We start from the raw sequence: 25,738 nt of genomic DNA on the forward strand, positions 1-25,738 counted from the left end.
TGTGCTGGGTGGCCGCGCGGTGTCGTTGTGGGTCGCGATCGTTTCACGAGATGGCGATGACGTCAAAGGACTGGTACGCCCCCCCCCCCTAAAAAAATAACCAAAACAAAAACAAAACTGAACAGGCCCCCTATTCTTTTGATGCCCACGCCCAACGAGGTGGCGAGTGACGAATGATAGATAGATAGATAGATAGATAGATAGATAGATAGATACTTTATTCATCCCCGTAGGGAAATGTAGGGAGACGTCTCAACTTTTTATTCCTCAAACAAGACTGCGGAAAGTGCAAAAGCATTGAACGAAAAGCGCATTGGCTAGTAAAGGGAAATTTAACGAGAGTAACTTCACCGAAAGGTGTCCAATTGCACATAAAGCAGCGAAGTGGGGCGAGCGCGCCGGTTAGCGTCGGCGTCCCGCGGCGATCAAATATAGCGACCGTGCGACACGGCGCCCGTTATTTGCCGGCTCTGGAGCGAAGTCGCCTCTTGATGATGAGATGATGGTCTTGCTTGTCCTGGCTGACAACGTTGCCACCGACCATCTGCAAGGACGGACGAGGGGATCGCCTTTCAATGGCAACTTCCGGACTTTCGTTTTTGCCGCGCCGTGACACCGACGCGCCGCGCATTTCGCCACAAATGCACGGATGCGCCAAGCAAACGTTTTGGGCGGGGATTTTGGGCGCTACGCACCGGATGCAGGGGCGCGTCCATGGGGGAGGAGATGTCGGCGGCGAACAACTTCCTTTTGCTCTTCTTGCGTCGGACGGAGGGCGGCGATGCGCCGAGCGCGACCAGGCCCATCATCTCCTTGGCTGCTCGCGACCCAAACGCGCAACGCCGCGGGTTAAGCGGCCGGCGGGTTAAGCGGCCGGCGGGTTAAGCGGCCGGCGGGTTAAGCGGCGCCCGCTGACCTTTGGAGCCCACGCGGGCGGGCGAGCTTTGGAGGAAGGCTCCGATCTTCCGCAGCGCGGCGTCCGTCCGACCTGGCGTCCCGCGGCGCTGCGGGCACACGCGTCGCAAGCTCCGCGTTACGCTGGTTCAAACGCCGACACCAGCGCAAAGAAGGCCTTTCTTCCCTCCCCTGGCAAAAAGTAGTCCCGCTTGGACATTCCGAGGAGCCGATTAACAAGTGCCTGCGAGGGCCGTCTTTCACCGAAAATTCCCCCGACGAAAAGCTTCCAAGAGTAGCCTGCGCGCGTGCGCGCGTGCGTGCGTGCGCGTGTCTACCGACGGGCACGCGGCAGCAAGCTCCCGTACGGCTCAGAACGCAAAGTGAAGCAACTTCGAGAGGCCAATGGGCTTACTGACCTCACGCTGACAAAGCGACAGCAAGTGTGCGCGCGCGTGTCCGTGCGCTCACCTCGTGGCGCCCGCTCGGCGTCGCTCTGCCGTTTTTACGATTCTCCGACTCCGCTTCATCCTGCCGACGCACAAAGCGGCAAAGCTTGGAAGGTTCTCCTCGCCCGCGGGACGACGTGACGAGGACGAGGAGGAGGAGGAGGAGCGGGAGGAGGAGCAGGAGTCACGTTTCCTCCCTGCTGAAAAGTGACAAATCTTCCCGCCCGGGCCGTGACGCACACTTTCAAATAAATGCAACTTGTTTTCATTAGCGCTTGAGATATCCCAACGTTGCGCTACATCCGAGGCGCCCCCGCTCGTCCCTCCGCTGGTACGCGAAGGGACGTCTGAATTTAGTGAGCGCGAACCCAGGATAGACTTCCTGACCGAGCGACGCGCCCTGAACAATTAGCCCGCCCACCTTGAAAGAAATCGCGCGAGACGACCTAACCCGAGCGCTCGGCTCCCGCGGGCCGACGGGACCTCGGGCGCGAAGAGGGTTTTTCGCTTGACGGCGTTCGTAGTTTTCCGACGGAAGAGAGGCGGCGCCGGCGTCAGCTTTCGGCCGGCGCTAACGCTTCACTTTTGCGAAGAGCGCGCCCAGCGTCGGAGGGGAAGCTTTCGGATTCGGGGAAGACCCGCGTGTCATTTAGGGTTATGATGAATTGATGAATTGACGACGACGGTGAAGCGCGGGCGCGGGGGAGACGGACGGGACGATGAAGGTGCGTCCCAAACACGCCTACCTCGGCGTGAGTCGTCGGACGTTTGCCGCCTCGAAATAAGTGACACTTAGGAGGGGAAAAATGAGTGAGTTGACTGAACTGCGGCCCCCAATAGACAGTCAAGAACCGAAACGTACAAATATTCCAAAAACGACACGCAAGAAAGAAAAGGCTATTTTAGAGCGCGTGTGCGCGCCGGTCCCACTAAGGTCGCCGGCGCCAAATGCAACACCAGGGTCAAAAACTACACCGGCTTATTTACTGTATGTGCGAAAACATTTGTGAGGTTATTTTTTAATCCCCAACGCTGGGTTGCTAGTGTCTGCCCGCCTCATTTCTTTTGGCGAGAGGATCAAGAAAATCCAGAATGCGTGAGGCGGCGGCGGCGGCGCTCCCTTACCTTGCCCGCGTCGGCGCTCTTCCTTTTGCGGGCCGAGCGCGCGATCATGACGGTGACGGCGGCGGAGTCGCCCCGGCGCCGCAGCGCCACGCGGTCCGGTCGCAACGGGCTGAAGGAAATCTCCATCTCGGGGCGCGGAAAGCGGCCGTTCTCCGCGGGGGTCTCCGACGGCTCCGGCGAGGCCTGACGGGCGACCCGCGGGGGACTTTTTTTTTTTTTTTCCATTTCTCGCTCGCGCTTGTCGGTCGCGGTTTAAGCGATGAGCCTACCCGAGCGTCGGCGCGATCCGGCAGGTCCCCGCCGTCCTCCGCGAGCGGCGCCGGCCGACTCCCCGCCTCGGTTGCCTGATGGCGAAAAACGAGGGAGAGGGATGAGCGGCCGGGCACGCGAGGCCAAAAGGAAGCGACCGTTGTCCCGGCGGGAAGATCCGATGCGGGACGTCCCCGAGACCCAATTTGGACCGTACCTTTCTTTCCCAGGAATTTTCAGAAAAGCCAGCGCTGGCAAAATGTCGCGCTTTTGTCGCCCCCCTCACGTCGTCGGTCCGATTCCAATGGAAGCGCCGCACTTGCGCGGAGGCCCCGGGGCCGACATGACGCCCGTTTGAATTTGAATCGGGGTTCGTTTGTTTTCCCGCGCATATTTGCTGCGTCCGGCGAGCGCAGAGCTGTAACGAGCGCAGAGCTGTAACGAGCGGGGCGACGTGACAAAATCACCTGACGGATATACAAAAGAATGCATAAGAAAACAGCAGGAAAGAGGCGGAGGCTCTCCTTCACAACCGCGCGAGAACGCACGCGTTTGGAAAATCGCGCTCATCCCACATCGCTAGCCGAAAAACAAGCGATTCTGTCCATTTATTGACATATTGGAGCGCCCCCCCATCCGCCCATCCGCCCATCCCCCCTTCCGCTTGCGGGCGCTTCAGGTGGCGTTTTCGGAAACAAAACAAACGACCCGGGCGGGCGCTTCTTTTCGGAAGGCGACGACTGACCTCGGGCGGGGTCGGGGAGCCGTCCCGACGAAGGAGCCGGACGCTTTGGACGCTTTGGTCCTTTTGGGCTCGGCCGGCGGCGAGTTTGGCCTCCAAGGCCGTCGCCAGCGCGTCCCTCTCCTGCCTCCAGCTCTCCATCTTCCGCTCCCGCTCGCGCAGCTCCGCCTCCTGGACAAAACGTCCGGCGAAACGCAGCGCTCGTTTGACGCCGGCCTTATACCCAAGCCCGCGTTCGACCCAAAGTTGCAAAAACGCCCATGCCGCAAACAGGCTGGTAAATGTCAAGGCGGCAAAACGAGAAAGGGAAGGGGGCCCGCTCACCAGCCGGGCCAGCCGGGCCAGGTGGCGCTCCCGGTCCTCGGCAAACTTCTTCATCTCTCGGTTGCGCTGGTCCTCCGCCTCCTTGAGCCGACCAATCAGAGCCATCTTTTCCTCCTGCCACTTGCGACGTCCCGTCAGGTACTTCTCCTCCGACGGCTTGACGGCGAAAAAACGGTTGTCAATAAGTGACGCCTTGAAAGCTGGCGTCCCGCGGTTGACGAGGGGCGGAGTCCGCGGCGCGGCGAACGCGGCGCTCCTCATTTCGCCCCGTCGCAAGATCCGACCGGGACCGGGAGAATTTCCCCGCGCCTGCCTTTTGCGGTTCAAGGTAAGCCGAGGATCGCTAACGCCGCGCGCGAACGGGGGGGGGCCGGACCGGCGAGGCGCGGGCGTACGGCCGTCGCATCTCTCCCGAACCTTCTCCGTCCACCGGCGCTTTTTTGGCCGTAACCCCAACCCTCGTAGCGGCATACGAAGGAGGAGGCAAAATCCGGCCCTTTTCATCCATCTGAGGGGGCGGCCATTTGGCTAACTCCACTCCAACGCAAAGCCGCAAAATCCGGTACTTGAAATATCGTTGTCGGCGCGTTAGCCGAAAGGCGCTTTTCCATTTCATTGCGTTCATGTGGGGCGGGGCACGCTTTCCTCCGAGGTTTTCAAACATTATCCAAGGTTTAACCTGGGCGCATCGGAACGTCGCGGCAGGTCGGCACCGCCCGGTCTGCGCGACGTCCATTTGCCCGAACTCATTCATCCGCGAGGTCAACGGTTACGAAATCGATTGCGAGCTTTGAACGAACGCGAAGAGCGTGACGCGCGCCGGTCCCTCGCGCGCGAGCCCCGCGTTAAACATCGGAGAAACGAAGCCTCATCCGGTCAATGGATAACTCGCCCTCGCTTACCTCGGGGCCCCGGCGGGCGCCGGCGCGCTCCTCCTTTTGCTGCCTCAGCATCTCCTTCACTTGGTCCAGCTCTGGACAAAAACGAGACGCCGCAAGCGGCGCGGGCTGGGATCTCGGCGGCCCCCGATGACTTTCCCCGGAGTTTAAAGGGTCCCCGGCGTCTTACCGCGGCCGAGCTCCTGCGCCAGGCGGACTTTCTCGTCCAGCGCCCGCTCCATCCGCTGCTGCGTCTCCTCCTGTTCCAGCAGCGCCGAGCGCATGTCGTCCACCAGGCGGCGCGCGGCCTCCGGCTCTGCGCGCAAGCGGCCCTCAGAACTTTGGCAACCCGTCCCGACAAATCTTACGCCGCGAGCGCCGGACGACGGCCGGCTTATGAGCAGCAAGCCAAATTGCTAGCGTCCCCTCCGATTTGCCGCCGACCTCGTGCCGGCTGGGCGACCGGGATCGATTAAACGCTAAGTATTGGATTCCAGAAAAAGTAACAAAAGCAAGGGAGGGAAAGAGCGCAGGAAAGACATTCGGAAGAGCGGGGAGGGACTTTTGCCCGGGTAGAATCAGCGGTCTGCGCTCGGCTTCGCCGCTTTTGCAAGAAGTCCGGGTCAGCCGGACGCAGGTGCGCTCCTTTACTTCTCGGGCACTTCTCGCCGCCGTTGGATCCCCCTCAGAAATCGTTCGCGCCGGTCGAGACGAACGGCGAAAGACGCCCGGGCCCCCCGGGGCGCGCTTACCTGGACGCGCTTCCTGGTACGGCCGCGGCGTCCCGGCGCTCTCTTTGTCCGCCGGCCGCTCCTGCAGGGAGGAGAGACAAGGCTATACGCAGCGTGCGCATGGGCGGACAGGCGGACGGACCATCCAAAAGTCCAATCATGGAGAAAGAGCGAAGCGTTCCAACCTCGGCCACATTCATCGCCTTGAGTTGTTGGATAGTTCTGTCTCGACTGGCCAGGTCTGACTGAAGCCGCTTCTTGACCTTCTCCCCCTCCGACAGCTTCCGTCGCAAAAGTCGCTCCTCCTCTTTCATGGCGGAGATCTGCGGGAAGGCGTCGGCGTCGTCCTCTTGGCTAACGTCCGCGCCACCTTGTTGCGCGTACGTACGTCTTTGTGGACCCGCTGGATCTGCTTCTTGTAGTCGGCCAGCTTCTCTCGGAGGTCGCCGGAGTCCTCCTCCTTCCTCTCCAGATCCTTACGGAGACTCTGGATTTTGTCAGAGTCCCGCTTGGCGAGTTCCTGCAGTCTGGAAGAAGGCGTCGGCGCGAAGCGTTAACCTCCGGTACGGGCTCTCTTCTCGTCGTGAGGCAAAATACCAATGAAAAAAAAACATTGTCTCTGATGACATATGTTTATTGGGGTGTCCCGAGCATTTTTTTAGGATAAACGCTCAGTGAGCTTGTCCGCACTTTAGGAGGAATTGATGTCAAATTGAAGCCCCGCCTTACTTGGCCACCTGGAGGGCTCTCTCCTCCAGCTCGGCGTCTTTGCGCTCGATGGCCCGGCGCGCCTCGGCCAGCGACTCCCGGCGTCGCTCGGCCTCCGTACGGCCACGTTCCCGGGGCGCCTGGCCGCCGTCCGCCCGCTGCCGGCACGCCTCCGGCTCCTCCATCTGTAGCCGAACGGAAAGAACCGTCTTTGGCGGGCTTCGGCGAGCTTGACATCCAAAAACCGCCATCCGTCCGTCTCTACCGAGGCCCGCTCCCCACTCCCAAAATAGTTGTCGGTCACAGGTGTACCAAAAGCGGCCGGGAGCCATCGTTAGCAAGAGCATTACGTAGAGTACGCGTGCGCATCTGACACTTGGAACGTACCGCGCGGCGACCGCGGCCACGGTGCTCGCGCAGGCTCACCTGCGGCGGCGGCGGCATCGGGACGCGCCCCCCGTCCGTCTGGACCGCCTCATCTTTACGCATCTCCTTCTCGGCCGTCAAAGACGCCACCTGGGCCCGAAGCTCCAAATGTTCTCGGGCGGCGCCGGCTTCCCGCGACCGGGCCTCCGGTCGCCCCGCGGTCAGCTCTCGCCGGCTGGACTTCTGTCCGAGGCACCGACACGACGCTTCTCGCTCGCGCGGTTGGCGGCCGACTTCCTCCGGCCGCTTCCCGGCCGCTTCCCGCCGTCGCCGCAGCTTCTCTCCGAGCTCTCGGACCAGCTCCGGCAGCGCCGGGTCGGGGCCGGCGACCTCGCGGGCCGGGTCTTCTCGGAGGGGCCGGGGCTCCGACGTCCCGCCCGCGCTCGGGGATTCGTCCGGGGCGCTCGGGGATTCGTCCGGGGCGCTCGCGTAGTCCCGGCTCAGGTCGGCGATCTGGGCCCGCGTCTGGAGGATTTGCTCCCGGGCGGCCCGCAGCAGAGCGGAGGCCCGTTCCGCTCGAAGGGTCTCGCCGTCCGCCTGCGAATCACCGGCGCCGTCGTTGCTTCGCGGGGGAACTCGACTCCCGGGCAAAACTTGTCCGAATCCACCCTTCGGACTGCTTTGAGTCGGGGCGGATGGATGGAAGGCCTCGTTCCTAGCGGATTTGCTCAAGCCGTCGGCTCACCCGTTGCCGCGATGCTTCCAGGGCGGCGGTTAGCCTGTCCACCTCGCGGCGCAGCCCGTCCACTTCCTCCCGCCCCGGCGGCTCTTCTACGCCGCTCCCGTCGGCGCGAAGGTCCAAGCGGGCGGCTTCCCCTCGGTCTTCCTCGGCCTAAAAATAATTCGAGCGCATTTGCGATTTCAAGCGCGCGAGTCGACGAACGAGTGAAGGCCGCGCTCCAAATTTGAACTCGAAGATCGACCGCGTCTAAGCACGGAAGCCGCCCCGCGGAAAAGAAGGGTTACGGGGCGACGGCGGCGGCTCTCGACCTTGCTCGGCGCCCCCCGACCTTCTCCGCAGGCGGCCATATTGACGCTCATGGTCTTGAAGATCTCCAGACGCCTTTCGGCTCGCTCTTCCAGGATTTGCGTCTCTCTGGCCAGTCGTTCCCTGCGGCGAACGACGACGGCGCCTTTGACCTCGGCGCTCGCGGACCACTTCGGAAATCGAAAAGCCTCACCGGAAGTCGTTCCGCATGTCCTCAAAGACCCGTCCAAACTCCGCGCAGACGTCGTCTCGGATCCGAGCTTCGGCCGCGACGCTGTCGGCTCGAGCCCGCTTCAGCGCCGTTTGCAGACGTCTCACGAGCGCCGCCTGCCGCTCGGGAGGACGTTGTGCATTGAGCGCCCGCCCGCCTCAAAGCGAACCTAGCGACTCCGTGTCGTTCCTTTTTAACTTTGCAATAGGCAGTCATCGAAGACTCTTAAAATTCTTTTTTTTTTTACCACCGCCGAGACCCGGACCCACAAACCTGATGCGTCGGTTCACCGTCGTCGTCGTCGTCACCCTCCTCACTCCGATACGCCGCGTCCTCCGTTGAAATCTCCTCATCCTCGTCCTCCTCCTGTCAGAGACAACGCTAACACGTTATACAAGGGGGACAAAATGAGCGTGGTGGGCCGCGCCCTTTCCACCCTACCCGCGTGGCCTCCAGGCCGCTCTTCCAGCCCATCAAAGAGCCCCGAGCGGTCGCCCCGGTGACTTTGTTGGGATGCGTCTCGCCGGGCAAAAGCGCCACCTGGAGGACATGGCGGACACGGACGTCACATCGGGTCGGGACCGCCCGTCCGCTTTTTTTTATTTTGAAAACGTTCAACTCGTGCGGTTATGAAAGCGCGCCGCCGCCGATGTCGATCGACAACAAAAGCTGACTTTTGTTGACGATCGGCTTTTTTTTTTTTTTTTTTGCATCGTTCGGGAAACGGTGGAGCTCACGTCGCGCCGCGGACAAAAAGTAACGGCGGCGTCCCGATCTGATCCGACACCGGCCCAGAAAAGAGCACGGGATGGCGACGTCGGCACTCATAGGCGAGCGAGCCGAGACACGTGGCCTTCGCGAAAGAAACGTCAGTTTCCTTCGGAGGTCGTACGGGCCGGCCCCCGCGGGTCCCCGCGCGTTCACCTTCTGGGCCAGGGCGGAGAACTTGAGCACTTGGAGCGTCTCCTCGTAGGCGGAAGCGCACGGGGTGACGTTGACCATCATGCACACTTTGGCCCGGCCGCAGAAGAAGGCCCGGAGGTAGCGCGTCAGCTTGCTCTCTCGGAAAGGCACGTGCTGCGACGGCCTGGCTCGCCGCGCGCGCACACGCGAGCGAGCGTCAGGCGCGGCCACGGGCGACCCTCCCGGGGCTCGCTCGCTCACCGTCCCCGCGGCGGGCGCGCCCACCTTGCGTGCCTGTTGTGCCTGAGGGCAGCCATGCACTTGCCCAGCACCAGCAGCGAGGCGTTGATGTTTCCGGCTTCCTTGAGGCGCTCGCCGCAGTTGCCGGTCTTGGCGCAGCGCTCCGAGCCGGCCAGGTCACACAGACACAGCCTGCGCGCCCGCAAAAACACCACGCTCCTTCAGTCGCGCGCGCGCGCACGCTCGCGCACGCTCGCGCTCGCCACCCGTAGCGGCGCACGCCACCTACTCGCCGACGCCGAGCGCTTGGGCGGCCGTAATTCTCACAACGCGGATGGAGAAGATACTGTGGCTGGAAAAAAAAAACAAGAAAGAAGAGCTGGACGAAGTGGCCGGGGAGAGGGAAGGCTGGGCTTCCTCGCTCAAGCTGCCGCCCCCCGCCACCCGACCCCGGAAGACAGCGGTGGAAGATGGGTGGGCGCATGGATATTCACCACACTCGTTCATTGGGTACATGTGGGTTTCTTTCAGTGCACTGTATAGTCGCTCATGTGCAAGTCTATACGTCCAGTGCGGCACGCGTCGAGACGTATGCGTACGCAGTTTTGTTTTTTTTCATTGGACATACGTACGGCTGAGTCCATAGCAATTGAAATTCCTTTCAAGACCCATGGACTATTACTGTATTGGACTAAGCCTATCAGAGAACAAGATTCCCCTTTAGACAGGAGAAAAAAACGTCGCGTTCTTCGGTAAGCCGTTTTTGGTGGCTTACCAAAGAACGCGACGTTTTTTCTCCATTTCGTCCGAGCGAAAAGCAGAGAAAAATCATTTCGATCGCTTAAAGAGCGAGGCGCGGGTCGGCCGTTCAATCGCCGCTCGTCACCTCCTGCTGGAAAGCCGGTTGATCCCGGTGGAGGAGAAGCTCTGGTTCTTCCTGCCCAGCTCCAGGACCCGGTAGGCCTCGTCGGCCCCGTCCACCTGCACCCAGCGCAGGTCTGCCGCGCGGAGGGCGGATGCGGTGAACCGCCGAGAGGGGTCTGGCGCCGGCTCGCCCGGCCTACCTTTGACAAAGGCGTTGCCCTGGGCGTCTTGAGACAAGCGGAGGGCCGTCCTCTTGGTCGCCCCGACGGGCGCCGGCTCCAGGAGGTCATGGATGTTCTCGTTGTAGATCTCGCAGAAGGAGACCCAGACGCAGAACTCGGTGCCGGCTTCCGCTCGGACGCCGACGCGCTCCTCCGCCGCGCCTGCCGCGGGCAAAGAAATGCCGAAGCGCCAGAAAACCAGAAAGGTCAAAGCGCCAGAAAACCAGAAAGGCCAAAGCACGGGGGCGCAGGCTCGCGCGAAACCCCCGGCTTGGATAATCGCACCGCTGTCTGGAATCCGTCATTTTTCGGGCTGACGGGTAACCGGGCGAACCGGGAGCCAAACTTGCCTCGCGGGAGCGCGGCGCCACCGGCGTCGCCCTCGCGGCCGTCGCCCTCGCGGCCGTCGCCCTCGCGGCCGTCGCCCTCGTCGCACTGGGGGCGAAACGCGTGCGCTGGAGTTGGGATCTCCCGCTCGCGAGCTCCCGCTCGCGGCGGCCTTACCTCTTTAGAGGCGGGCAGCAGGCCCTTCTTGAAGGCGGCCTCCTCGGCCCGCTGCTCCTCGCTCAGCGCGATCAGCTCTCGGCAGCGCTGCGGTTTGACGCTCGCCCCCGTGGAGAGCTTGCCCGCCACGCTGCCGAAAATCAGGTCCAGGGACCTGGGTAGCAGGCCGGCGTCGCCGCGCGGACCTGACGGGAGCGGCGGAGGCGTGAGGGCCCGTCCCAGTGAGCGCCGCCATCTTTTTCTCCGTGAGCTGAGGCGCACCCAAAAAGGTGAAGGTTTTCCCGGCGTTGGTGACCCCGTAAGTGAAGACAAGGGAATTGCCTCCGTGGAGAACGTCTTTGACCAGGCCCTTGACGGTTCCTTGGAACAGCTCCCTCTGGGTGGCGTCTGGGCCGTACACCTGCTCGCCAACCGCAACAACGCAAATGTCTGCCTCAGATGGAATTGTGGGAAAGTTACCAAATTCGCACGGCAAAATAGTTTGGAGGAGTCCCGAACGAGCGTCGTCGCGAAAGGTGGCCGACGCCAAAAAGTGGGAGGGGCCAAGCATTCCGTGCGTGCCTTCTTCACAATCCAAACCCACCTGAGAGAAGCGGAAGCGTTGCGCGGCGCGCGCGGAGGCTTTGTCCCAGGCGTCGGGGCCCGGGCCGGCCGCCGGCGCGCCGGGAGGCCTCAGGAGGACCGCGTCCGGCGGCTCGGCCGACACGCAGTCCTGCGGACAAACCCGCGGGTTCAACGAACAAAGGAGCTCGAGGCCGGCGAGCGCCGGCGCCCACCTGCGACTCGCCGTTCTGGGCCTCAGCCGCCGTCAAGGGTCGGATGCGCAGGTACACCTTCACGTGTTCTTCGTCTTCCCCGCCGCCGGGCTGCGCGCGCGCCACCGACACACGCGCACAAAGGAGGAACGAGCATGTTCAAATCGGGCACATTTTCTCGCGTGACCTGGATGAGCGCGGTGCGTTGCCGCGGTTAATATGTCTGCCTCAGAGTTGCAAAATTCGATCTTAAAAGTAGGACGCTTGCCGACGTCGTCAAACTAAAGGAGCTTCAAAGTTCACGATGGAGGCCGTAAAGCCTTTTTTTTAGTTTCGCTTTGGGCTGAGCAGAGAGGGCAGGGTGAGCGCTTACGCCACACCGGCCGCAAAGCAGCAGCCACTATGCTAACTCGCTCTTTTTGTAACTTTGAGTCATGCGCATTGTTGTACAAAAAACAACAACAACTAAACACATGGTGGCAACGGGTACTAGCCCTCGAGGACAAGAGGAGCAGCCCACAGCTTTCTTGCAAAAATGGCGATGGGATACAGTAACTCACCCAACACCATTCGGACAGAAGAAGGCGGATATGTATTGTTTATTTGGAGCAAACATGGGACGCAGCTGTTAATGCGATGCGATCATTTGACTGGCGTTTATCATACTATCAAAACGGAACGTTGGCCAATGTGGTACCTGAGTCAGCTGCGAGTCGCGAAAGAGGATGCTGCCGCTTTCAGACAAGAAACTGTCGAGGTCGCCCAGAGGGCCCTGGTCCACTTGACACGTCTCCATCACCCTGTCGCGAGATGCACATTTCCCAAACTGGGAGTCAGGAGCGCACGCGAGCGAGGCGCGAGCACGCCAGTCGACGACCCCGGATCGCGCGATAAACTTCAGCTCGTAGCCAACGGTGTTAGCTAGCTTCGAAGAAAACGACTCGCGTTGATCGGATTTCACTTTTATTCTTCGGACACAAGCGTACCGTGACAACAACGGCCGCGAGCTAAGAATCCGCGGGCCTCTCGCGTGACTTTTTTTCCTTTCTTCTCATTTTCCGGGCGCGGAAGGAGCCAAGAAGAAAAACGAGAGCGTCTCGAACGTGACGAGACGGCTTTCGCGGGTCACTCACCCGCCGAAGACTCAGAACTCAGAAACCATTTGAAAGCAAAAGAATCGCGGCCAGGTGTAAAGATGGAGGAAAGGACCAGAAAAGCAAGCGAGACGTTCGTCCGTCGCCGGCGCTCACGACCCGACGTCACCACAACAACCGGCGAGCAAGCTGAGTGGCGCTCTCGGTTTGAAAGCGGCCAATCCAATCGCGGAAAGCCCTTTTCTTCTCGCGCTCCGAAGAGTTGCTTTGATCGACGCTCCTGACCCCTGGCGGACACAACCTGAAGCGTAGGGTTAGGGTAACCCTAACCGAAGGCTCATTGGTGGCCAGGCCCCCGGCCCCGAAGGCAGGCCTAAAAGGAATGCCTCTGTCGGCGAGATCTGACCTCGAAGTCGTACTGACAAAATCTCCCGCGATGAGACTTCAGCAAAATACCGAAGAAATGAATCAAGTCGGGCGAGCGCGTGACTTCTTTTTTTCTTCTTCCAGTCCGAGATGGCCGCCAACATCCCGGGCATCGTCTCCATGTTGTTCTTTTACGCGCTGGTCCTCGCCATCGGCTTCTGGGCGTCGCTCAAGTCCGGGCGGGAGAAGCGCAAACGGGTGAGCGGCGCCCTGGAGATGTCGTTGCTGGGCAACCGCAGCATCAGCCTGTTGGTGGGCGTCTTCACCATGACGGGTGAGCCTCCTTCGCGGGGCGGCGCTACGCCCCGAGCCCTTCGTTCAATTCTCCTGTCTCCCCAAGCCACGTGGGTCGGGGGCGGCTTCATCGTGGGCACGGCCGAGATGGTGTACACGCCCTCCATGGGCGCGGCCTGGGCCGCCGCCGTCACGCTGGGATACAGCACCTCCTTTGTTGTTGGTAATCAAATCCAAATCATCGGTGGGCAATCGCCGTGACCGGGAGAGCGAGTGAACTTGGGAGGCGTCCCCGACGTCATCCGCCAGTTTGGTCTTGACTCGGGAGCCCGACTTGGAAACAATAATTCGACGATAACCGTAACTAGAGCGAAGGTGTCATCGTAATATCGAAAGCTCTGAACATAAAGTACGTTCGTTATAACTCATAGAATAGATCTATGGTGAACGTACGATATACTTATCGGTAAAGAGTAACGGTAAGCGGTTGACGAAGCGGTTGAGGAGATATTCTTCCCGAGAGAGGCTCGGCGCTCTTTTTTTGCCGCTCAAGTTTACTCTCCGATAAAAGGCGCCGCTCAAGTTTACTCTCGGATAAAAGGCGCCGCTCAAGTTTACTCTCGGAGAAAAGGCGCGCCGTAGGCTACGTGTCGCGCACGTGAAACAAGCAACTACGCAACTACGCAACTATGGAACGGGATCCATAACAGACAGGCAGACACAACAGAGAAGGGCGTATTTTGAGCATATGGCGTGTGGCCGGGGACTACCCCAAAAGCCAAAAGGAAACTGACCTAAAGGCGCTGTGGAACAGGCGGGCTGGTGTTGGCCGGACCGCTGCGCGCCAGCCGCTGCGTCACCATGTTGGATCCCTTCCGGCGCAAGTACGGCAAAGGCCTGACGACCGTCTTCGCCTTGGCCTCGCTCTTCCTCGACGTCTTCTGGGTGCCCTCCACCCTCACCGGCCTGGGTGCGCGCACGCGGCTGCGCGCGCGCGCCCAAGCTATACGCTAACGGCGCGCGTCCGGCAGGGGTGACCATGAGCGTGGTCCTGGACCTCCCCTTCGCCGTGTGCATCTGGATCTCGGCGGGCGTGACCATCACGTACACGCTCCTGGGCGGCCTCTACTCGGTGGCCTACACCGACGTCGTCCAGCTGCTCCTCATCTTCTTCAGCCTGGTCGGCCGCATGCCGCCGTCGCCGCCGCCGCCGCTCTTTCCCCCAGCCTTCCTCACCCGCCTTTGCCTCCGCGTGTACAGTGGGCGTGCGTTCCCTTCGCCGTGTCCAATCCCCTCGTGGCGCCCATCGGTTCCACGCTGACTAAGGGCGCGCTGCACGCGCCCTGGCTGGGCGACTGGAACGCCGACAACGTGTCGATCCTCCTGGATAACTACTTGTTCTTGGTGAGCGGGCGGGGGCGCGGCCGACGCCCGCCGAAATGCGCTTCACCGCCCCCACCCTCAGGCGCTGGGCAGCCTGGGATATCAGTCCTTCCACCAGAGGACGCTGTCGGCGGCGTCCCCGTCCACCGCCAGGCGGGTCTGCTTCATCTCGGCCGCCCTCTTCGTGGTCTTCGGCGTCCCGCCCGTCCTGCTGGGGGCCGTGGGGGCGTCCGCGGGTAAGAGCGCCTCGCCGGCGCCAAAGGGGCGCGGTCCGCGACCGGGTTTTGTCTTCAGACTGGAACCGGACGTCGTACGGTAGCCCGTCCCCGTACGAGCGCGGCGAGGCGGCGCTGGTGCTCCCCCTGGTGCTGCGGAGCCTGACGCCGCCGTACGTCTCCATCGTGGGCATCGGCTGCGTGGCCGCCGCCGTCATGTCGTCGGCCGACTCCGCCCTGCTGTCGGCCGCCTCCGTCTTCACCGCCGACATCTACAACGACGTCCTCAGGCCGCAGGTGGGAAGGCGAAGAAAAAGGAAGGGCAGTACAGTAGGGGGGAGCACGCGTCGGGGAGATGGGCTACGCCGCTGGCGCGAGAGGGGAGGGGCGTACCGTGTGTCAAACGCGAAAGGGCTCCCGGCCGCTAAATGGCGGCGCCGGCCTCGGAAAGGTGTCCGCGTCGGTGCCGAACGGGGAAAAGGCGTAAGCGCCGGGTCGCCTGTCCCCCAGGCCTCCGAGCGAGAGTTGCAGCTGGCCATGCGGGCGACGGTGGTGGCGGTGGGCGTGGCGGGTACGGCGCTGACCCGACTGAGGACCAGCGTCATCCTCTTCTGGTTCGCGGGGGCCGAGATTTCCTACAACGTGCTTTTCCCGCAGCTGCTCTGCGCCGTCTTCTTCGCCGGCGCCAACGCCTACGGCGCGGCGCTGGGCGGCGCGCTGGGCCTGGCCGTGCGCGCGCTGAGCGGCGAGCCCATGCTGGGCCTGCCCCCCGCGCTGCGCTTCCCGGGCGGCGTCTGGGACCACGGCAACGGCGTCTACGTGCAGCGTTTCCCCGTCAAGACCTTCGCCATGCTCTGCTCCCTGGTTGCCGTCGTGTCCTTCTCCTTGCTGGCGTCCCAGCTTTTCCGCCGCGGCCTGCTTCCCGCCTCCTGGGACGTCTTTGGCGTTTCCCGCCCTCCGGCCGTCGCCTCCGACGACCCCGACGGCGCGCCGGCATCCCCCGGGGACCCCCGGCCGCCGGGTCGCTCCGAATCCGACCCGCTTCGTTGACTCGACGACGGGCGCGAGCCGACCGGGGGCAAAAACCAAACGTCTGTAATCAAACCCGTTTTATGGACAACGTTCAACGACGCCGGCCGCTCACCGACCTCCTCCCATCGGCTCACGTACGTCGAATCAAAAACCCGCGAGGGTTCTTGGCGCCTGCTAAGTCCTCATCGGGTCATCGTCAGGGGACGTGCCCAACTTTCCCACCTCTGTCCCTTTTTTCAAAATGATTAGTTTTGTCCCCGCACCAGAACTCCGCTCCACTTTAGAGAAATAAAGCAAACAATGATTGAGCATCCTCTTCCGACCGTCTCAAATCTCTCACGTCATCGGAGAAGTATACAAGAGTGAACGGCAACGTTGCTAAAGGCGTGGCCCTGTGACATCATCGAGGGCGGCCGCTCATTAGTCTGAAAAACAGATACTGCGGATGTTCCTTTTCACCATAAATATTCAGTCGTTTTGTGTTCTTCAGTTCGTCCACCAAATATGTAAGCAAATACAAAAAAAAACGCATTTTGGGGAATTTCTTTTTTATTTGTGAAATAAATGAAGACATGATGGCATAAATCACAACAAAATGAATAAATACAATTTTTTGATCCCGTCCGAGGGGGGAAATGAACGCAACGGATATCGGTGAGGTCGCCCACCCCCGCCCTTTTCGAAAAAAAGTAACATGTCCACGCTGACGCGCGCCAAACTCCGCCCATCGTCTCGCCCCCATCGCTTTCATCGGCTCGAGAAAGGAAAACATGCTAATGCTGCTAACGACGCCCGCCTGTCCTCGACATGTCATCATCAGCTACTTCCCGGTGGAGTAAAACGTCAAGAAGGTTAGTACAAGCGCTCGCTGGCCCTTTACCATCGACAAAAGAAAGAAAGAGAAAAGAGACAAAAACAAGTGAAGAAAAGCCCAAAATGTCGTCCAGCAACATTTGAGCGGAAAGCGGCGCGCTGGCTTTGAAGCCGCGACATCGCCAGTGGGCCAGCAGGGGGAGACCAAAACAAACGGGTCACATCGTCTTCTCGCTATGCTCCGCCCTCTCCTCGCCGAAGTTGAACAGGAGGCTCTTGGCGCCGTTTTGCCACGAGTACAGCGTCTCCATGGGCGTCTTGCCCTCCTGCCGGGCACGAGCGCACGCCGGCGTCACGTGAGGCGGCACGCCGGCGAGCGGGCCGGGACGGGGCTCTACTCACGCAGTTCTTGACGTTGAGACCGGCGCCGTACATCATGAGCAACTTGATCATCTTGAAGCGGTTGATCCTCACCGCGTCGTGCATGCAGGTGTCGCCGTCCTAACGAGGACAGGAGGACACGATCAAACTCTCCAGCCCCTCCGCCCCGGCGGAACCTTCTCTCCCTACGAGGACGACTCGATTGGGACCGAGGCGCTCCGCGGGGAGCGCGAGGTGACGGGGAAGGGGCTTGGGACTCCCGCTCGCGCTTTCTCTGAGGACCGCGCCTCTGACTCGGGACTATTTTGGACCGCGATGGTCCCCGTCCTCACCCGATCTTTGGCGTTGAGGTCGGCCCCGCAGTGGATGAGGTACTCGGCGCACTGGAGATGGCCCGTCCGGACGGCCACGTGCAGGGGGCAGCTGTGCAGCTGCGCAACACCAGACGGTTTGAACGCGCACGCCAAACACCTCCCTCGGCGGACGTCGCCGGCGCGGGCTACGAGCATTCGCGGAGGGGAGCGGCCAGCCGCATCGGGCGCAAAGCGAGGGAGCGACTGACCGACCTTGTCTCTGGCGCCGATTTTGGCGCCGCGCTGGAGGAGGAGCTGAAGGGCGGCGAGGCTCCCGCCTCTGCAGGCCCAGTGGACCGCCGTGGACTCCAGCTGGCACACGCGCAGGCGCGGGCCCGTCAGTTGCCGGAGTTTGCCCGGCGGCGCGAGAACGCAACGGACGGCGGACTCACCCTGTCCTTCTTGTCGACGGCGGCGCCGGCGTCCAGCAGCGCGGTCATGACGTCCACGTGACCTTTGAAGGAGGCCTTGTGGAGGGCGGTCCTCTGGAACTGCGCGCAAGCATGACATGGTCGCTCAGCGGCCGGTGCAGAAACCTCGGCGGCGGCCGGAAACGCCGGCGGCCGGAAACGCCGGCTTCCGACCGCGGCTTTGGCACGAGGACCGTTCCGTTCGTTCGGCGGCAAAACTCACGTGGTCTACGGCGTCGGGGTTTCCTCCCTCCTCCAGGTACTTGCGCACCACGGCCATCTTGTTATCCACGGCGGCGGCCAGGAAGAGCGGCGCCTCCACCGTGTCGGGCTGAAAGGCGTCAAGATGGCGTCAGGGGCGCCTTGCCGCGCGCCTTGCCGCAAACTTTGCCTCACCAGCGTCTCGGTGGGCGGCGGCGCCGACTTCTTCTTGCGCCCGGGCGCCCTCCTCCGGCGCCTCCTCTTCCTCAGCTGCAGGATATTGAACAGGTCATCCACGGTCTCCAGGCGCAGACGTCCGCATTTGTCCATCTGGAACACAGCCCCGTGGTCCGTCATATAGCTTTTTCGAGCTTTTTTTTGTTTTTTCTCCAGCGGGGGCAATCTCATTTGCCAAAATCCCCTGGCTGCACACGCCGCAATGTTTTCATAACTAGAAACGGAGAATAGCAGCGATCCAGTCTTTTTCTCGGCGCGCGTTCGGATGAGCAACAGTAAGCGTCACCGTCGAAATCAGCAGTGGCAAAGTTGTAGACTGAGCATGGCTTTAGTATCACTATTCCGAATAGCGTCACCTTTGCACACAATGAGTTGATTTAGCGTATGGGTACAGGGGAGCGAGCAAAGGATGGCGCCACTTAGGCAAGAAAAACAAATGAGATTTGGATCTCAAGTTTTGGCCGTTTCAATCAATAAAGCTGGAAAAGGAAAACGCAGCCATATCGGTATGACGACAGTCCTTCGCTTCATTAGCGTTCTACTGGCGCGGATGATTCTTAGCTTCCGGAAGGACGGACTCACGTTGAGGGCCGCCGCGCTGACCTCGTCGTGCTCGCCGCCGCTGTCGTCCTCCGACAGCTCGTCTCGCTTCTCGTCCGCCTCGCGGCGGGCTTCGGCCTCGGCCCCCTCGCCGCTCACCTGCGCGCGCGCGGGAACAAAAGCGTCAGCGCCTGGCGTCTCCGGTCCAAAGGCGCGAGCGCACCGACCATGTCCCGGACGCTGCGCAGCCCCATCTTGCTTCTGCCGCGATGTGGCGGCGCCGGCCCGTCCCTCCCTCTTATAGGCGCCCCCGCCTCCCCCTCCCCCGGGACAGACACACCCAGCGCATGCCGGCCCCGGGTGTCACTCTGTAAGGAAATCCTCCTCCGGGCCGCGCGGCATCCCATGATACGCCGGCCCCGTTGATCCTCAAACGGAAGGCGCTCCATAACGCGCGGCCTACCATTTCACGCCTTGCTCAAGGGTCACGCCTTGCTCAAGGGTCACGCCTCGCTCAAGGGTCACACCTTGCTCAAGGGCAGCTGGAGACTACCGCCGATCCTTTGCCGCTCGGGGTGTCTGAAAGTCTCGTCCGAGAGTTTGAGTCACACTCACGCTTACAGTGAACAGGGGTCCTCCGCGTCCATCCGTCGCCCCAATTTCACTTCAATCATAATAAATGAACGTGTCGATAATAAATCAAACGTACGGATTACTCGAAACGTACTGTACTGTAAAGCAGCGGTGCCCAACCACCGGTCCGCGGCCCAGCACCGGTCCGAGGATCAACTGGTACCGGGCCGCGCCCGAAATCATGTTTTGGAACCGTTTGTGCTTTGTTTGGCTCGATCTTTGTTTTTTGGCGCCACTTCGGGCCGCGCTTGTGAGACAGAAGGATTCGAACGTTCAAAGCGTATTTATCAGCTGCGCCGTGGCGATGGTTTACGTCGCTTTCCTCCGTAGCGTTACGGCGCTTTGCTAACCTCCAAACACCGTAAGTCGGGACCGTCGCGACCTGAGGACCCCCTGCGGAATCATATCTACGTTTATCTTCGTTTATCTACGTTATTCTTCTTTTGCCTTTCGCAGGATAAAGCGCTGACAAACGCTCAACCGTCCTTGCGGCGGAACTGTTTTTGTCAGGTTCTCTCAGGGTTTTTGCTTGTGGATTTATTTGGGGGGGGTTCCTGTTCCTGTTTCTCCTCCTCTTGCGTTTTGGTCGGATGCGGGGACGGGGGCCAATTCGGGCTCATGACGGAAATGGCGCAGGCCAACGTACGGTCCGCGGGCCAGTTCCGGAATAAGGAGAGAGTCGTCGGCGTCTAAGGTCCAGGCGGCGGTTAGCATCAGCCCAAGAACGGCCACATCGACCGGCCGTCGTCGAGAGGGTCGATTGTTTTCCGCGAAGCTCGGATCAGCCCGCGCACGTGCCACCCGCCCACGCCATATCCCGCTCATTTGCGTGCGGGAGGTCAGAGAACCGCCGCCTTCGCCGGCCGGTGCCGCGTTGCGAATTACGAGCGGTAGCGGCACGCTAATGAGCGCCCCCCCCGGTGAAGTCACGCGAGGTCCGAGCGGAGGTCAGCCGCCGCCGCTCAAGTTTACGAGGGCTCGCGTTTATTTTTGTACGCCGCGCGCCGCGGCCGCTTTGGAACGGGTCGGCGGCGGGATTCCTGGCCTGGAAACGGAGGCTAATATTAGCCGCGCTAATCCTTCGGCCCGAGCCCCAGCGCCGCCCGTGCGTCCCGGGCGCGCGGCCGTCATCGCCATCGTCGCCGTCAACGCTTCGACACGCGGTGACCTCATTCCGCCGCTCACGTTGCCCCGAGCGAGTCCGTCCGGATGGCCCCCATGGCGCGCGGCCGTGAGCGCATCCTCGATGACCATGCCGCATTTTCCCGCTCGGTCGAAAGCCCCGAAAAGGCGAGCCCGCCCGTGAGCCCTGGGAGCCGTAACGATGGACGGCCCGCGCCCTTGGCGTTCCGGCTCCTTCCCTCCGTCCGCCGCGTCGCGCTCCCGATCGGGGCCGAACGCGACAAAAACGCTCTCATGTAACGATCTTAACGAGGAGAGGAAGGAGTACTGGGCTCGGGGAGAACACGCAAACCCCGCACGGGAAGGCCGGAGTCGGCCGGAATCCGACCCGGGCCCCTTAGCCGCGAGGCGGACGCGCTCCCGCAGGTATCGAGGAGTTTCCTGTTACGCCACGTAAGTTCGTTCCCCGTACGCGTGACCGCCCGTTTTCTTTTCGAATCGAGAGCAAATCTCACGGTTGGAAGCGCCCCGCTCGTTAGAGAGTACTTGACCGAAAATACATTAGGCGGGCTTAGGGTCGCTGGAAAAAGTTGGAGAAGCGCTCCGCGATGCGCCATTCTTACTCTTGCGTACCGCCGCTTCCGACCGGAGAGCGAAACTCATATTTCTGTGGAAAACATGAACGGGATCCAAAGGAAAAATGGCTTCCGCCCCGACCCCGATTGAGCACGCGCGTCTTCTCGTGCCGCGTGACCGCGGATTTGTTTTCCCCGCCCGTCAAGTATTCGCCGCGTGCCATTTGCAACCCGCTTTCGGCCCACGTGCGCTCTGTTTTGCCGCCGCGCTTGGGTCGGGATGAGCTCACCGCCCAGGCTGCGTCCAAGCCGCCGCGCCACCTGCGCCTTCTCCCCTTCCCAGAACGCCCTTGCCCCCGCGCCGCGCGCCCCAGAAATAAACGCGCGCATCATCGCTTCCTGTTGGACCCGTCCCCGCAAGACTCACGCTGAGTGTTTTTAGTCCGCCGGAGATTTATGCTGTCATCGCGACGCGCTCGTGCATGTCAACACCGCACGCGAGCGCGACTGCGTGTGACGGGCGGGCGGGCGGGCGGTCCGAGCGAGCGAGCGGCAGACGGACAGATCGAGACCGAGCGAAAGAGGGCTTTAAACCTGCTGAAGTATTCTTCACCCAGACGGTGACAACATCTGACAAGTTGAAGGTGGCACCTCCGCTCAGTTATCACACTCGCAAGAGTGGGCGAAAATTCTGTGAGAATCACCAAACCAATCACCAAGCTTCTCGGCTTCGCCGCTCACGCTCGCTCCCCGAACTTTGGCGATCGGTCGAGGGCGTGCCCCGGCGACGGCTCAAACGCATCCCCGGTACGAGTGCCCCCCAGCCCGGAGACGGCCGCAAACGGCTCCAGAGGGCCCGTGACCTTAGCGAGGATAATAATGTTCCGGTGGCGACGTCACATTTTTTAGGGGGGAAAAAAAAAAAAAGGTCAACATTTTCTGCGGAAAGAAAGTCATAATCCTTCCAGAAACTAACGGTTGGAAGCAGTATTTTTCCACAATACTGCCGTGTTCTGGGAAAGGTTTGACCACGGTGCCGTTTTGCCTCCGGCGCGACAGCGAGCACCGACCCCTGCGCGCTTCCTAGAAGCGGTCACTTCCTAGAAGCGGTCACGGCGAGGCAAGCGAAAGAGGCCTTCCGGCCGGCCGCGCGGATGATCGCCGCTTCTCAAAATAGACTTCATGATACACCGCCTGGTGTACAAGTGCACCGTGTATATAAAAAGAGCTAGGTCCATCCAAATGTGGCAAGAAAGGACAAATAAAAAAGGGAGGCGGGAGGGTGGAGGGAGGAACACGAGACGGGTCCAACATTCCAACGACGTTCCCTCATCGCGACGGCGAGCGCCGCAGCTGCCGGCGTCCACTGCAAATGTCAACGCAAGTTACGGTCATAGCTTCCGTGTGCTGCGGCGCAGCGCGCTCAGCGGCATGTGCGCTTCCCTGATTGCTTGATGCTTTGTTCGTCCTCGTTGCGCCACGCAGGCACACAAGGGAAACAAAAAACAAAACAAAAACAAAAAACACACGCACTAACAACTCCGCTTTCAGCCGAAAACAAACAGATGAGGCACGTTATGATGGCAACGCAAGATGGCTGCCGTATAGCTTCGGTGCCAACAATCACGTTGAATTCATATATATTCTTTGAATGATTTTTATTTAGGATGATTTCTTGTCGAAGGTCATTCAGCTCGTTGTGTCTACGAGGTTCTCATTTAAAAAAGAAAACGAAAACTAAAGTGCGCGTGATTGCGTTACACAATCAACTTCCGCGTCACGCGTGACTTTTCCCGCCCACAGCGGCTCTCGGCCCGCCAGCCAGCCGGACCCGAGTGAAGCCGAGTGGAACCGAGCTGAGCCTCCAAGTTCCGTGTTGCGTCCCAGGCTATGCGCGAGCAAGGCGGGAGGGACGCCAGCGAGCGAGCATCCGGTTCGAAGTAGGAAGCGGCTAGGAAGCGAGCTTGTCGATCAGAGAGGCGCTTTCATTCATTTTTGTATTTTGTATTTTTTGTTACTTTTTCTCTCGGCTTCCGGACTTAACTTGACGCCCCCCGCCCCCCGCTCTGCCTCTCGCCGCCCTTATCCTTCGGTTTGATGCGTCGTTCAAAACGTTGGTGACGTCACGCTCGCCAACTTTCCCGGTAAGCTGGCTTCATCGTCGAACCGTGCGCGCGTGTCGTCCGTAGGTCGACGTTCTCGTCACACGAAGCTACGCTCGCACGCGATGACGTAGAGTGAGGGTGATTGACAGGCGCGCGCGCACACAATGACGTAACGGGGGCGTGCGCGGGAGGCTCGTTCGCGCGCCTGCGTGAGAGACTCTCACGGCAGGTGGATCACTTCCGGTTTGAGACTTGCCATTCAAATCCGCCTTGTTTTTCTTTTTTTTTTTTTCAAACACGTCTAATTTGCAAATCAGTAAACGACCGAGTAGCAGGCCCTGCGTCGAGTTACACTTGGAAGTACTTTCAGCCTTGCTAGGCGGAACTACTTCCTTGAAAAACGCCCTCAATTCATGCGCGGGCGCGCGCGCGCGTTTGGCGGCGTCGCGTGAAGCGAAAGGAGCGGCGGTCCCCGTCATGGAGTGACCATGCGAAAGGCGGCGAGGACATCGAGACGAGACGCGGGACACTGTAGTGACGGGACGGCGTCTGGCCGACATGGAGCGGGACTTGGCCCGGGCGCCCCTTGACCTGCTTGACTGACGCGGCGAAGGCTTGCGCGAGCGACATGGCCGCCGGCGGAAGGACGCACCGGGTGCGAGACTTCAACCGTTTGATCACCTGCTACCTGTGCGGCGGTTACCTCATCAAGCCCACCACCGTCACCGAGTGCCTGCACACCTGTGAGCCACGCCCGCCTTCGGCCTTTCCGGCTCAGCTCGGTTGATCTTATCTCGGCGCCCGCGGCGCCCGCGGCGCGCGTCCTCAGTCTGCAAGAGTTGCATCGTGCAGCACTTTGAGGAGAGCAACGAGTGCCCCAAATGCGGCATCCAGGTCCACGAGACCAACCCGCTGGAGATGCTCAGGTCAGGCCCGCGCTCGCCGCCCGCCCGCCCGCCCGCCCGCCCGCGCTGGTCTGACCCGCCTCTCCGCGGCTCCGGCCCAGGCTGGACAACACGTTGGAGGAGATCATCTTCAAGTTGGTGCCGGGCCTCCGAGAGCGTAAGTGGCGCCGGCGCTCGGCGGCGCCGCCCCGCCCCGCCCGCCCGCCCGCCCGCCTGACCTCCGCTGTCCGGTCCAGAGGAGGAGGAGCGCGAGCAGGAGTTCTGGAGGACGAACCGGCGCGGCTGCCAGGAGAAGCTGCCAGGTGAGGATGTCGCGCCGGGAGAGGGCAAGTCCCACAGCGGTGACCTTTGTCTCCCGGACCGCAGCCGAGGACGCGGCGGGGGCGGAGCTCGCCGAGGACGGCGGCGGCGACTGCCACAGGAGCGACCCGCAGATCGCCATTTGTCTGGACTGCCTGCGCAACACGGGCCGCGCCGGCGAGGCCAGCGTCACGGTAGCGCCTTGCCTTGGACCTGGCGTACGGGGCGCGCGCGTCTGACCTTTGCGTTTGCCCGCCAGGACCTGATGAAGAAATTCATTCGCTGTTCCAGTCGCGTGACGGTGGGGACCATCAAGAAGTTCCTCAGCCTGAAGCTCCAACTGCCCAGCTCCTACGAGGTTATTAGCGCAGGCGCGCCGGCGTGCGCTAGCTAAGGCGCGCCCGCGCTGACGCGCGCTTGCGGCCGTGCAGCTGGACGTCTTGTGCAACGGCGAGATCATGGGCCGAGATCACACCATGGAGTTCATCTACATGACCAGATGGCGGCTGCACGCCCGCAACGTAAGAAGGCCCGCCTCCCTTCCCTCCGGCGCTCGCCGTCCGCCCCAACGCACTCCGTTGGAGTTTGGGGCCGTCTTCCCGTCTTTGCCGGGCCGCGCTTCGGACTGGGCCCGCCGCCGCGGCTAAATGGACGCCGTGTTTTTTGGGGGGACGGGACGAAGGCGCGCGTCGCGGGCAGTCACCGGGGCCGGCGCGGCGTCTTCCCTCCCCCGCGCATCAACCTGTCGGTCGGCCGCCGCCGCCGACGCTCTCGGGGCAGAAGGCCTTTGGAGAAAGGCTCGCGTCGTGCCGGGCGGCCGCGTTTGATGCGCGCGGCGGGAACGGGCGACCGACGTTAACGCCGGCCGCCATCCTGCGCCTTGACGGGGCGAGAGCTTTTACCGCGAGCAAACGCTCGCCAATAGGCGTCCGTTTGTTGTGAGCCCCGGTGAGTTCACGGCCCCGGGCTCGCCTCGCATTTGCATACTTCTTTTGAGCTTCGGTCAGCCCGCGAGCCCGCGCCCTTCCGCCCGCGAGCCCGCGCCTTTCCGCCCGCCCTGGACCATTTGCCGAGGCGGAATCCTGTTCCACGGCGCGACACCAATGCCTAACGGCGTGTTTTTTGTCCTCCTTGCCCCGCAGACGTATCCCATGGTCCTGGAGTACCGGCCTCGCATCGACTTTGGTTGAAATGCGCACGCGCGCGCTTTCAGGGTGTACCAGAGATATTTTTGTAGCGTAACCATGTTGAAGAGTTTTTATGCGACGTAGAAATAAGAGGAGTAATATATGAAGACATCTTATGTACGTACATGTATGTGCCTCCAAGTTCACTCAATAAATGTTTTTACCCCGGCCGGCTCGGTCCCGCGACTCAACGGTCAAGGCCGGCCCTTGCCGACGGAGCGGCGGGAACGCGCCGACCGAAGCGCCGGCCGGGATGCCGTTCCGTCTTCGTGCTACCGTTGCTATTTTCTCCAAAACGCGGGGGTTCCGCGAGGCGCACTCGAGGAAAAGGGCACGCTTGAGCCGGATGCTCGGCGCCGCTAAATCGGGAAGCGCGCCGG

General features: G+C 61.6%; 4 protein-coding genes across 10 annotated transcripts; 2 read left to right on the forward strand and 2 right to left on the reverse strand.

Annotated features, from left to right (window-relative positions):
- Nucleotides 1-197: 197 nt before the first annotated feature.
- On the reverse strand, nt 198-12,505 carry LOC148419699 (uncharacterized). Of its 4 annotated transcripts, none has more exons than XM_088421937.1 (32): nt 12,346-12,505; nt 11,910-12,012; nt 11,234-11,323; nt 11,041-11,169; nt 10,719-10,857; nt 10,458-10,642; nt 10,304-10,388; nt 9,933-10,115; nt 9,755-9,866; nt 9,158-9,220; nt 8,914-9,060; nt 8,650-8,812; nt 8,167-8,265; nt 7,999-8,091; nt 7,708-7,841; nt 7,517-7,637; nt 7,212-7,358; nt 6,527-7,063; nt 6,122-6,285; nt 5,781-5,919; nt 5,578-5,715; nt 5,414-5,474; nt 4,852-4,977; nt 4,686-4,756; nt 3,793-3,939; nt 3,463-3,630; nt 2,738-2,812; nt 2,469-2,651; nt 1,366-1,425; nt 917-1,004; nt 696-817; nt 198-544 (listed from the first exon to the last, which is right to left on the reverse strand). In XM_088421937.1, exons 2-32 carry the CDS (start codon nt 12,006-12,008, stop codon nt 458-460), a joined length of 4,155 nt encoding a protein of 1,384 aa, XP_088278063.1. In that variant the 5' UTR covers nt 12,009-12,012; nt 12,346-12,505; the 3' UTR covers nt 198-457. The 4 variants fall into 4 exon arrangements, with proteins under 4 accessions (XP_088278063.1, XP_088278061.1, XP_088278062.1 ...); XM_088421935.1 differs by having other exon boundaries at nt 3,784-3,939; XM_088421936.1 differs by having other exon boundaries at nt 3,784-3,939; nt 12,199-12,463.
- Nucleotides 12,222-15,870, forward strand: LOC148419700 (high-affinity choline transporter 1-like). Its single transcript, XM_088421939.1, has 8 exons — nt 12,222-13,006; nt 13,073-13,189; nt 13,781-13,936; nt 13,998-14,146; nt 14,227-14,370; nt 14,432-14,585; nt 14,644-14,861; nt 15,075-15,870. Exons 1-8 carry the CDS (start codon nt 12,823-12,825, stop codon nt 15,612-15,614), a joined length of 1,662 nt encoding a protein of 553 aa, XP_088278065.1. The 5' UTR covers nt 12,222-12,822; the 3' UTR covers nt 15,615-15,870.
- A 269-nt stretch (nt 15,871-16,139) lies between these two features.
- On the reverse strand, nt 16,140-21,262 carry LOC148419701 (uncharacterized). 2 transcript variants are annotated; one of them, XM_088422237.1, is made up of 9 exons: nt 18,759-21,262; nt 18,574-18,690; nt 17,950-18,084; nt 17,777-17,884; nt 17,536-17,634; nt 17,357-17,455; nt 17,123-17,221; nt 16,812-16,910; nt 16,140-16,735 (listed from the first exon to the last, which is right to left on the reverse strand). In XM_088422237.1, exons 1-9 carry the CDS (start codon nt 18,978-18,980, stop codon nt 16,628-16,630), a joined length of 1,086 nt encoding a protein of 361 aa, XP_088278363.1. In that variant the 5' UTR covers nt 18,981-21,262; the 3' UTR covers nt 16,140-16,627. The 2 variants fall into 2 exon arrangements, with proteins under 2 accessions (XP_088278363.1, XP_088278362.1); XM_088422236.1 differs by having other exon boundaries at nt 17,123-17,455.
- Nucleotides 21,263-22,652: 1,390 nt separating this feature from the next.
- Nucleotides 22,653-25,526, forward strand: LOC148419702 (polycomb group RING finger protein 5-B-like). Of its 3 annotated transcripts, none has more exons than XM_088422241.1 (9): nt 22,653-22,801; nt 23,011-23,709; nt 23,796-23,892; nt 23,973-24,028; nt 24,108-24,173; nt 24,238-24,365; nt 24,431-24,529; nt 24,603-24,692; nt 25,314-25,526. In XM_088422241.1, exons 2-9 carry the CDS (start codon nt 23,595-23,597, stop codon nt 25,359-25,361), a joined length of 699 nt encoding a protein of 232 aa, XP_088278367.1. In that variant the 5' UTR covers nt 22,653-22,801; nt 23,011-23,594; the 3' UTR covers nt 25,362-25,526. The 3 variants fall into 3 exon arrangements, with proteins under 3 accessions (XP_088278367.1, XP_088278366.1, XP_088278368.1); XM_088422240.1 differs by having other exon boundaries at nt 22,661-23,005; nt 23,421-23,709; XM_088422242.1 differs by having other exon boundaries at nt 22,661-23,005; nt 23,464-23,709.
- Nucleotides 25,527-25,738: the final 212 nt, after the last annotated feature.

This window comes from Hippichthys cyanospilos, chromosome 8, assembly GCF_059441005.1.
Source record: "Hippichthys cyanospilos isolate Australia breed blue-spotted pipefish chromosome 8, RoL_Hcya_1.0, whole genome shotgun sequence".
In the NCBI taxonomy this organism is placed as follows: Eukaryota; Metazoa; Chordata; class Actinopteri; order Syngnathiformes; family Syngnathidae; genus Hippichthys; species Hippichthys cyanospilos.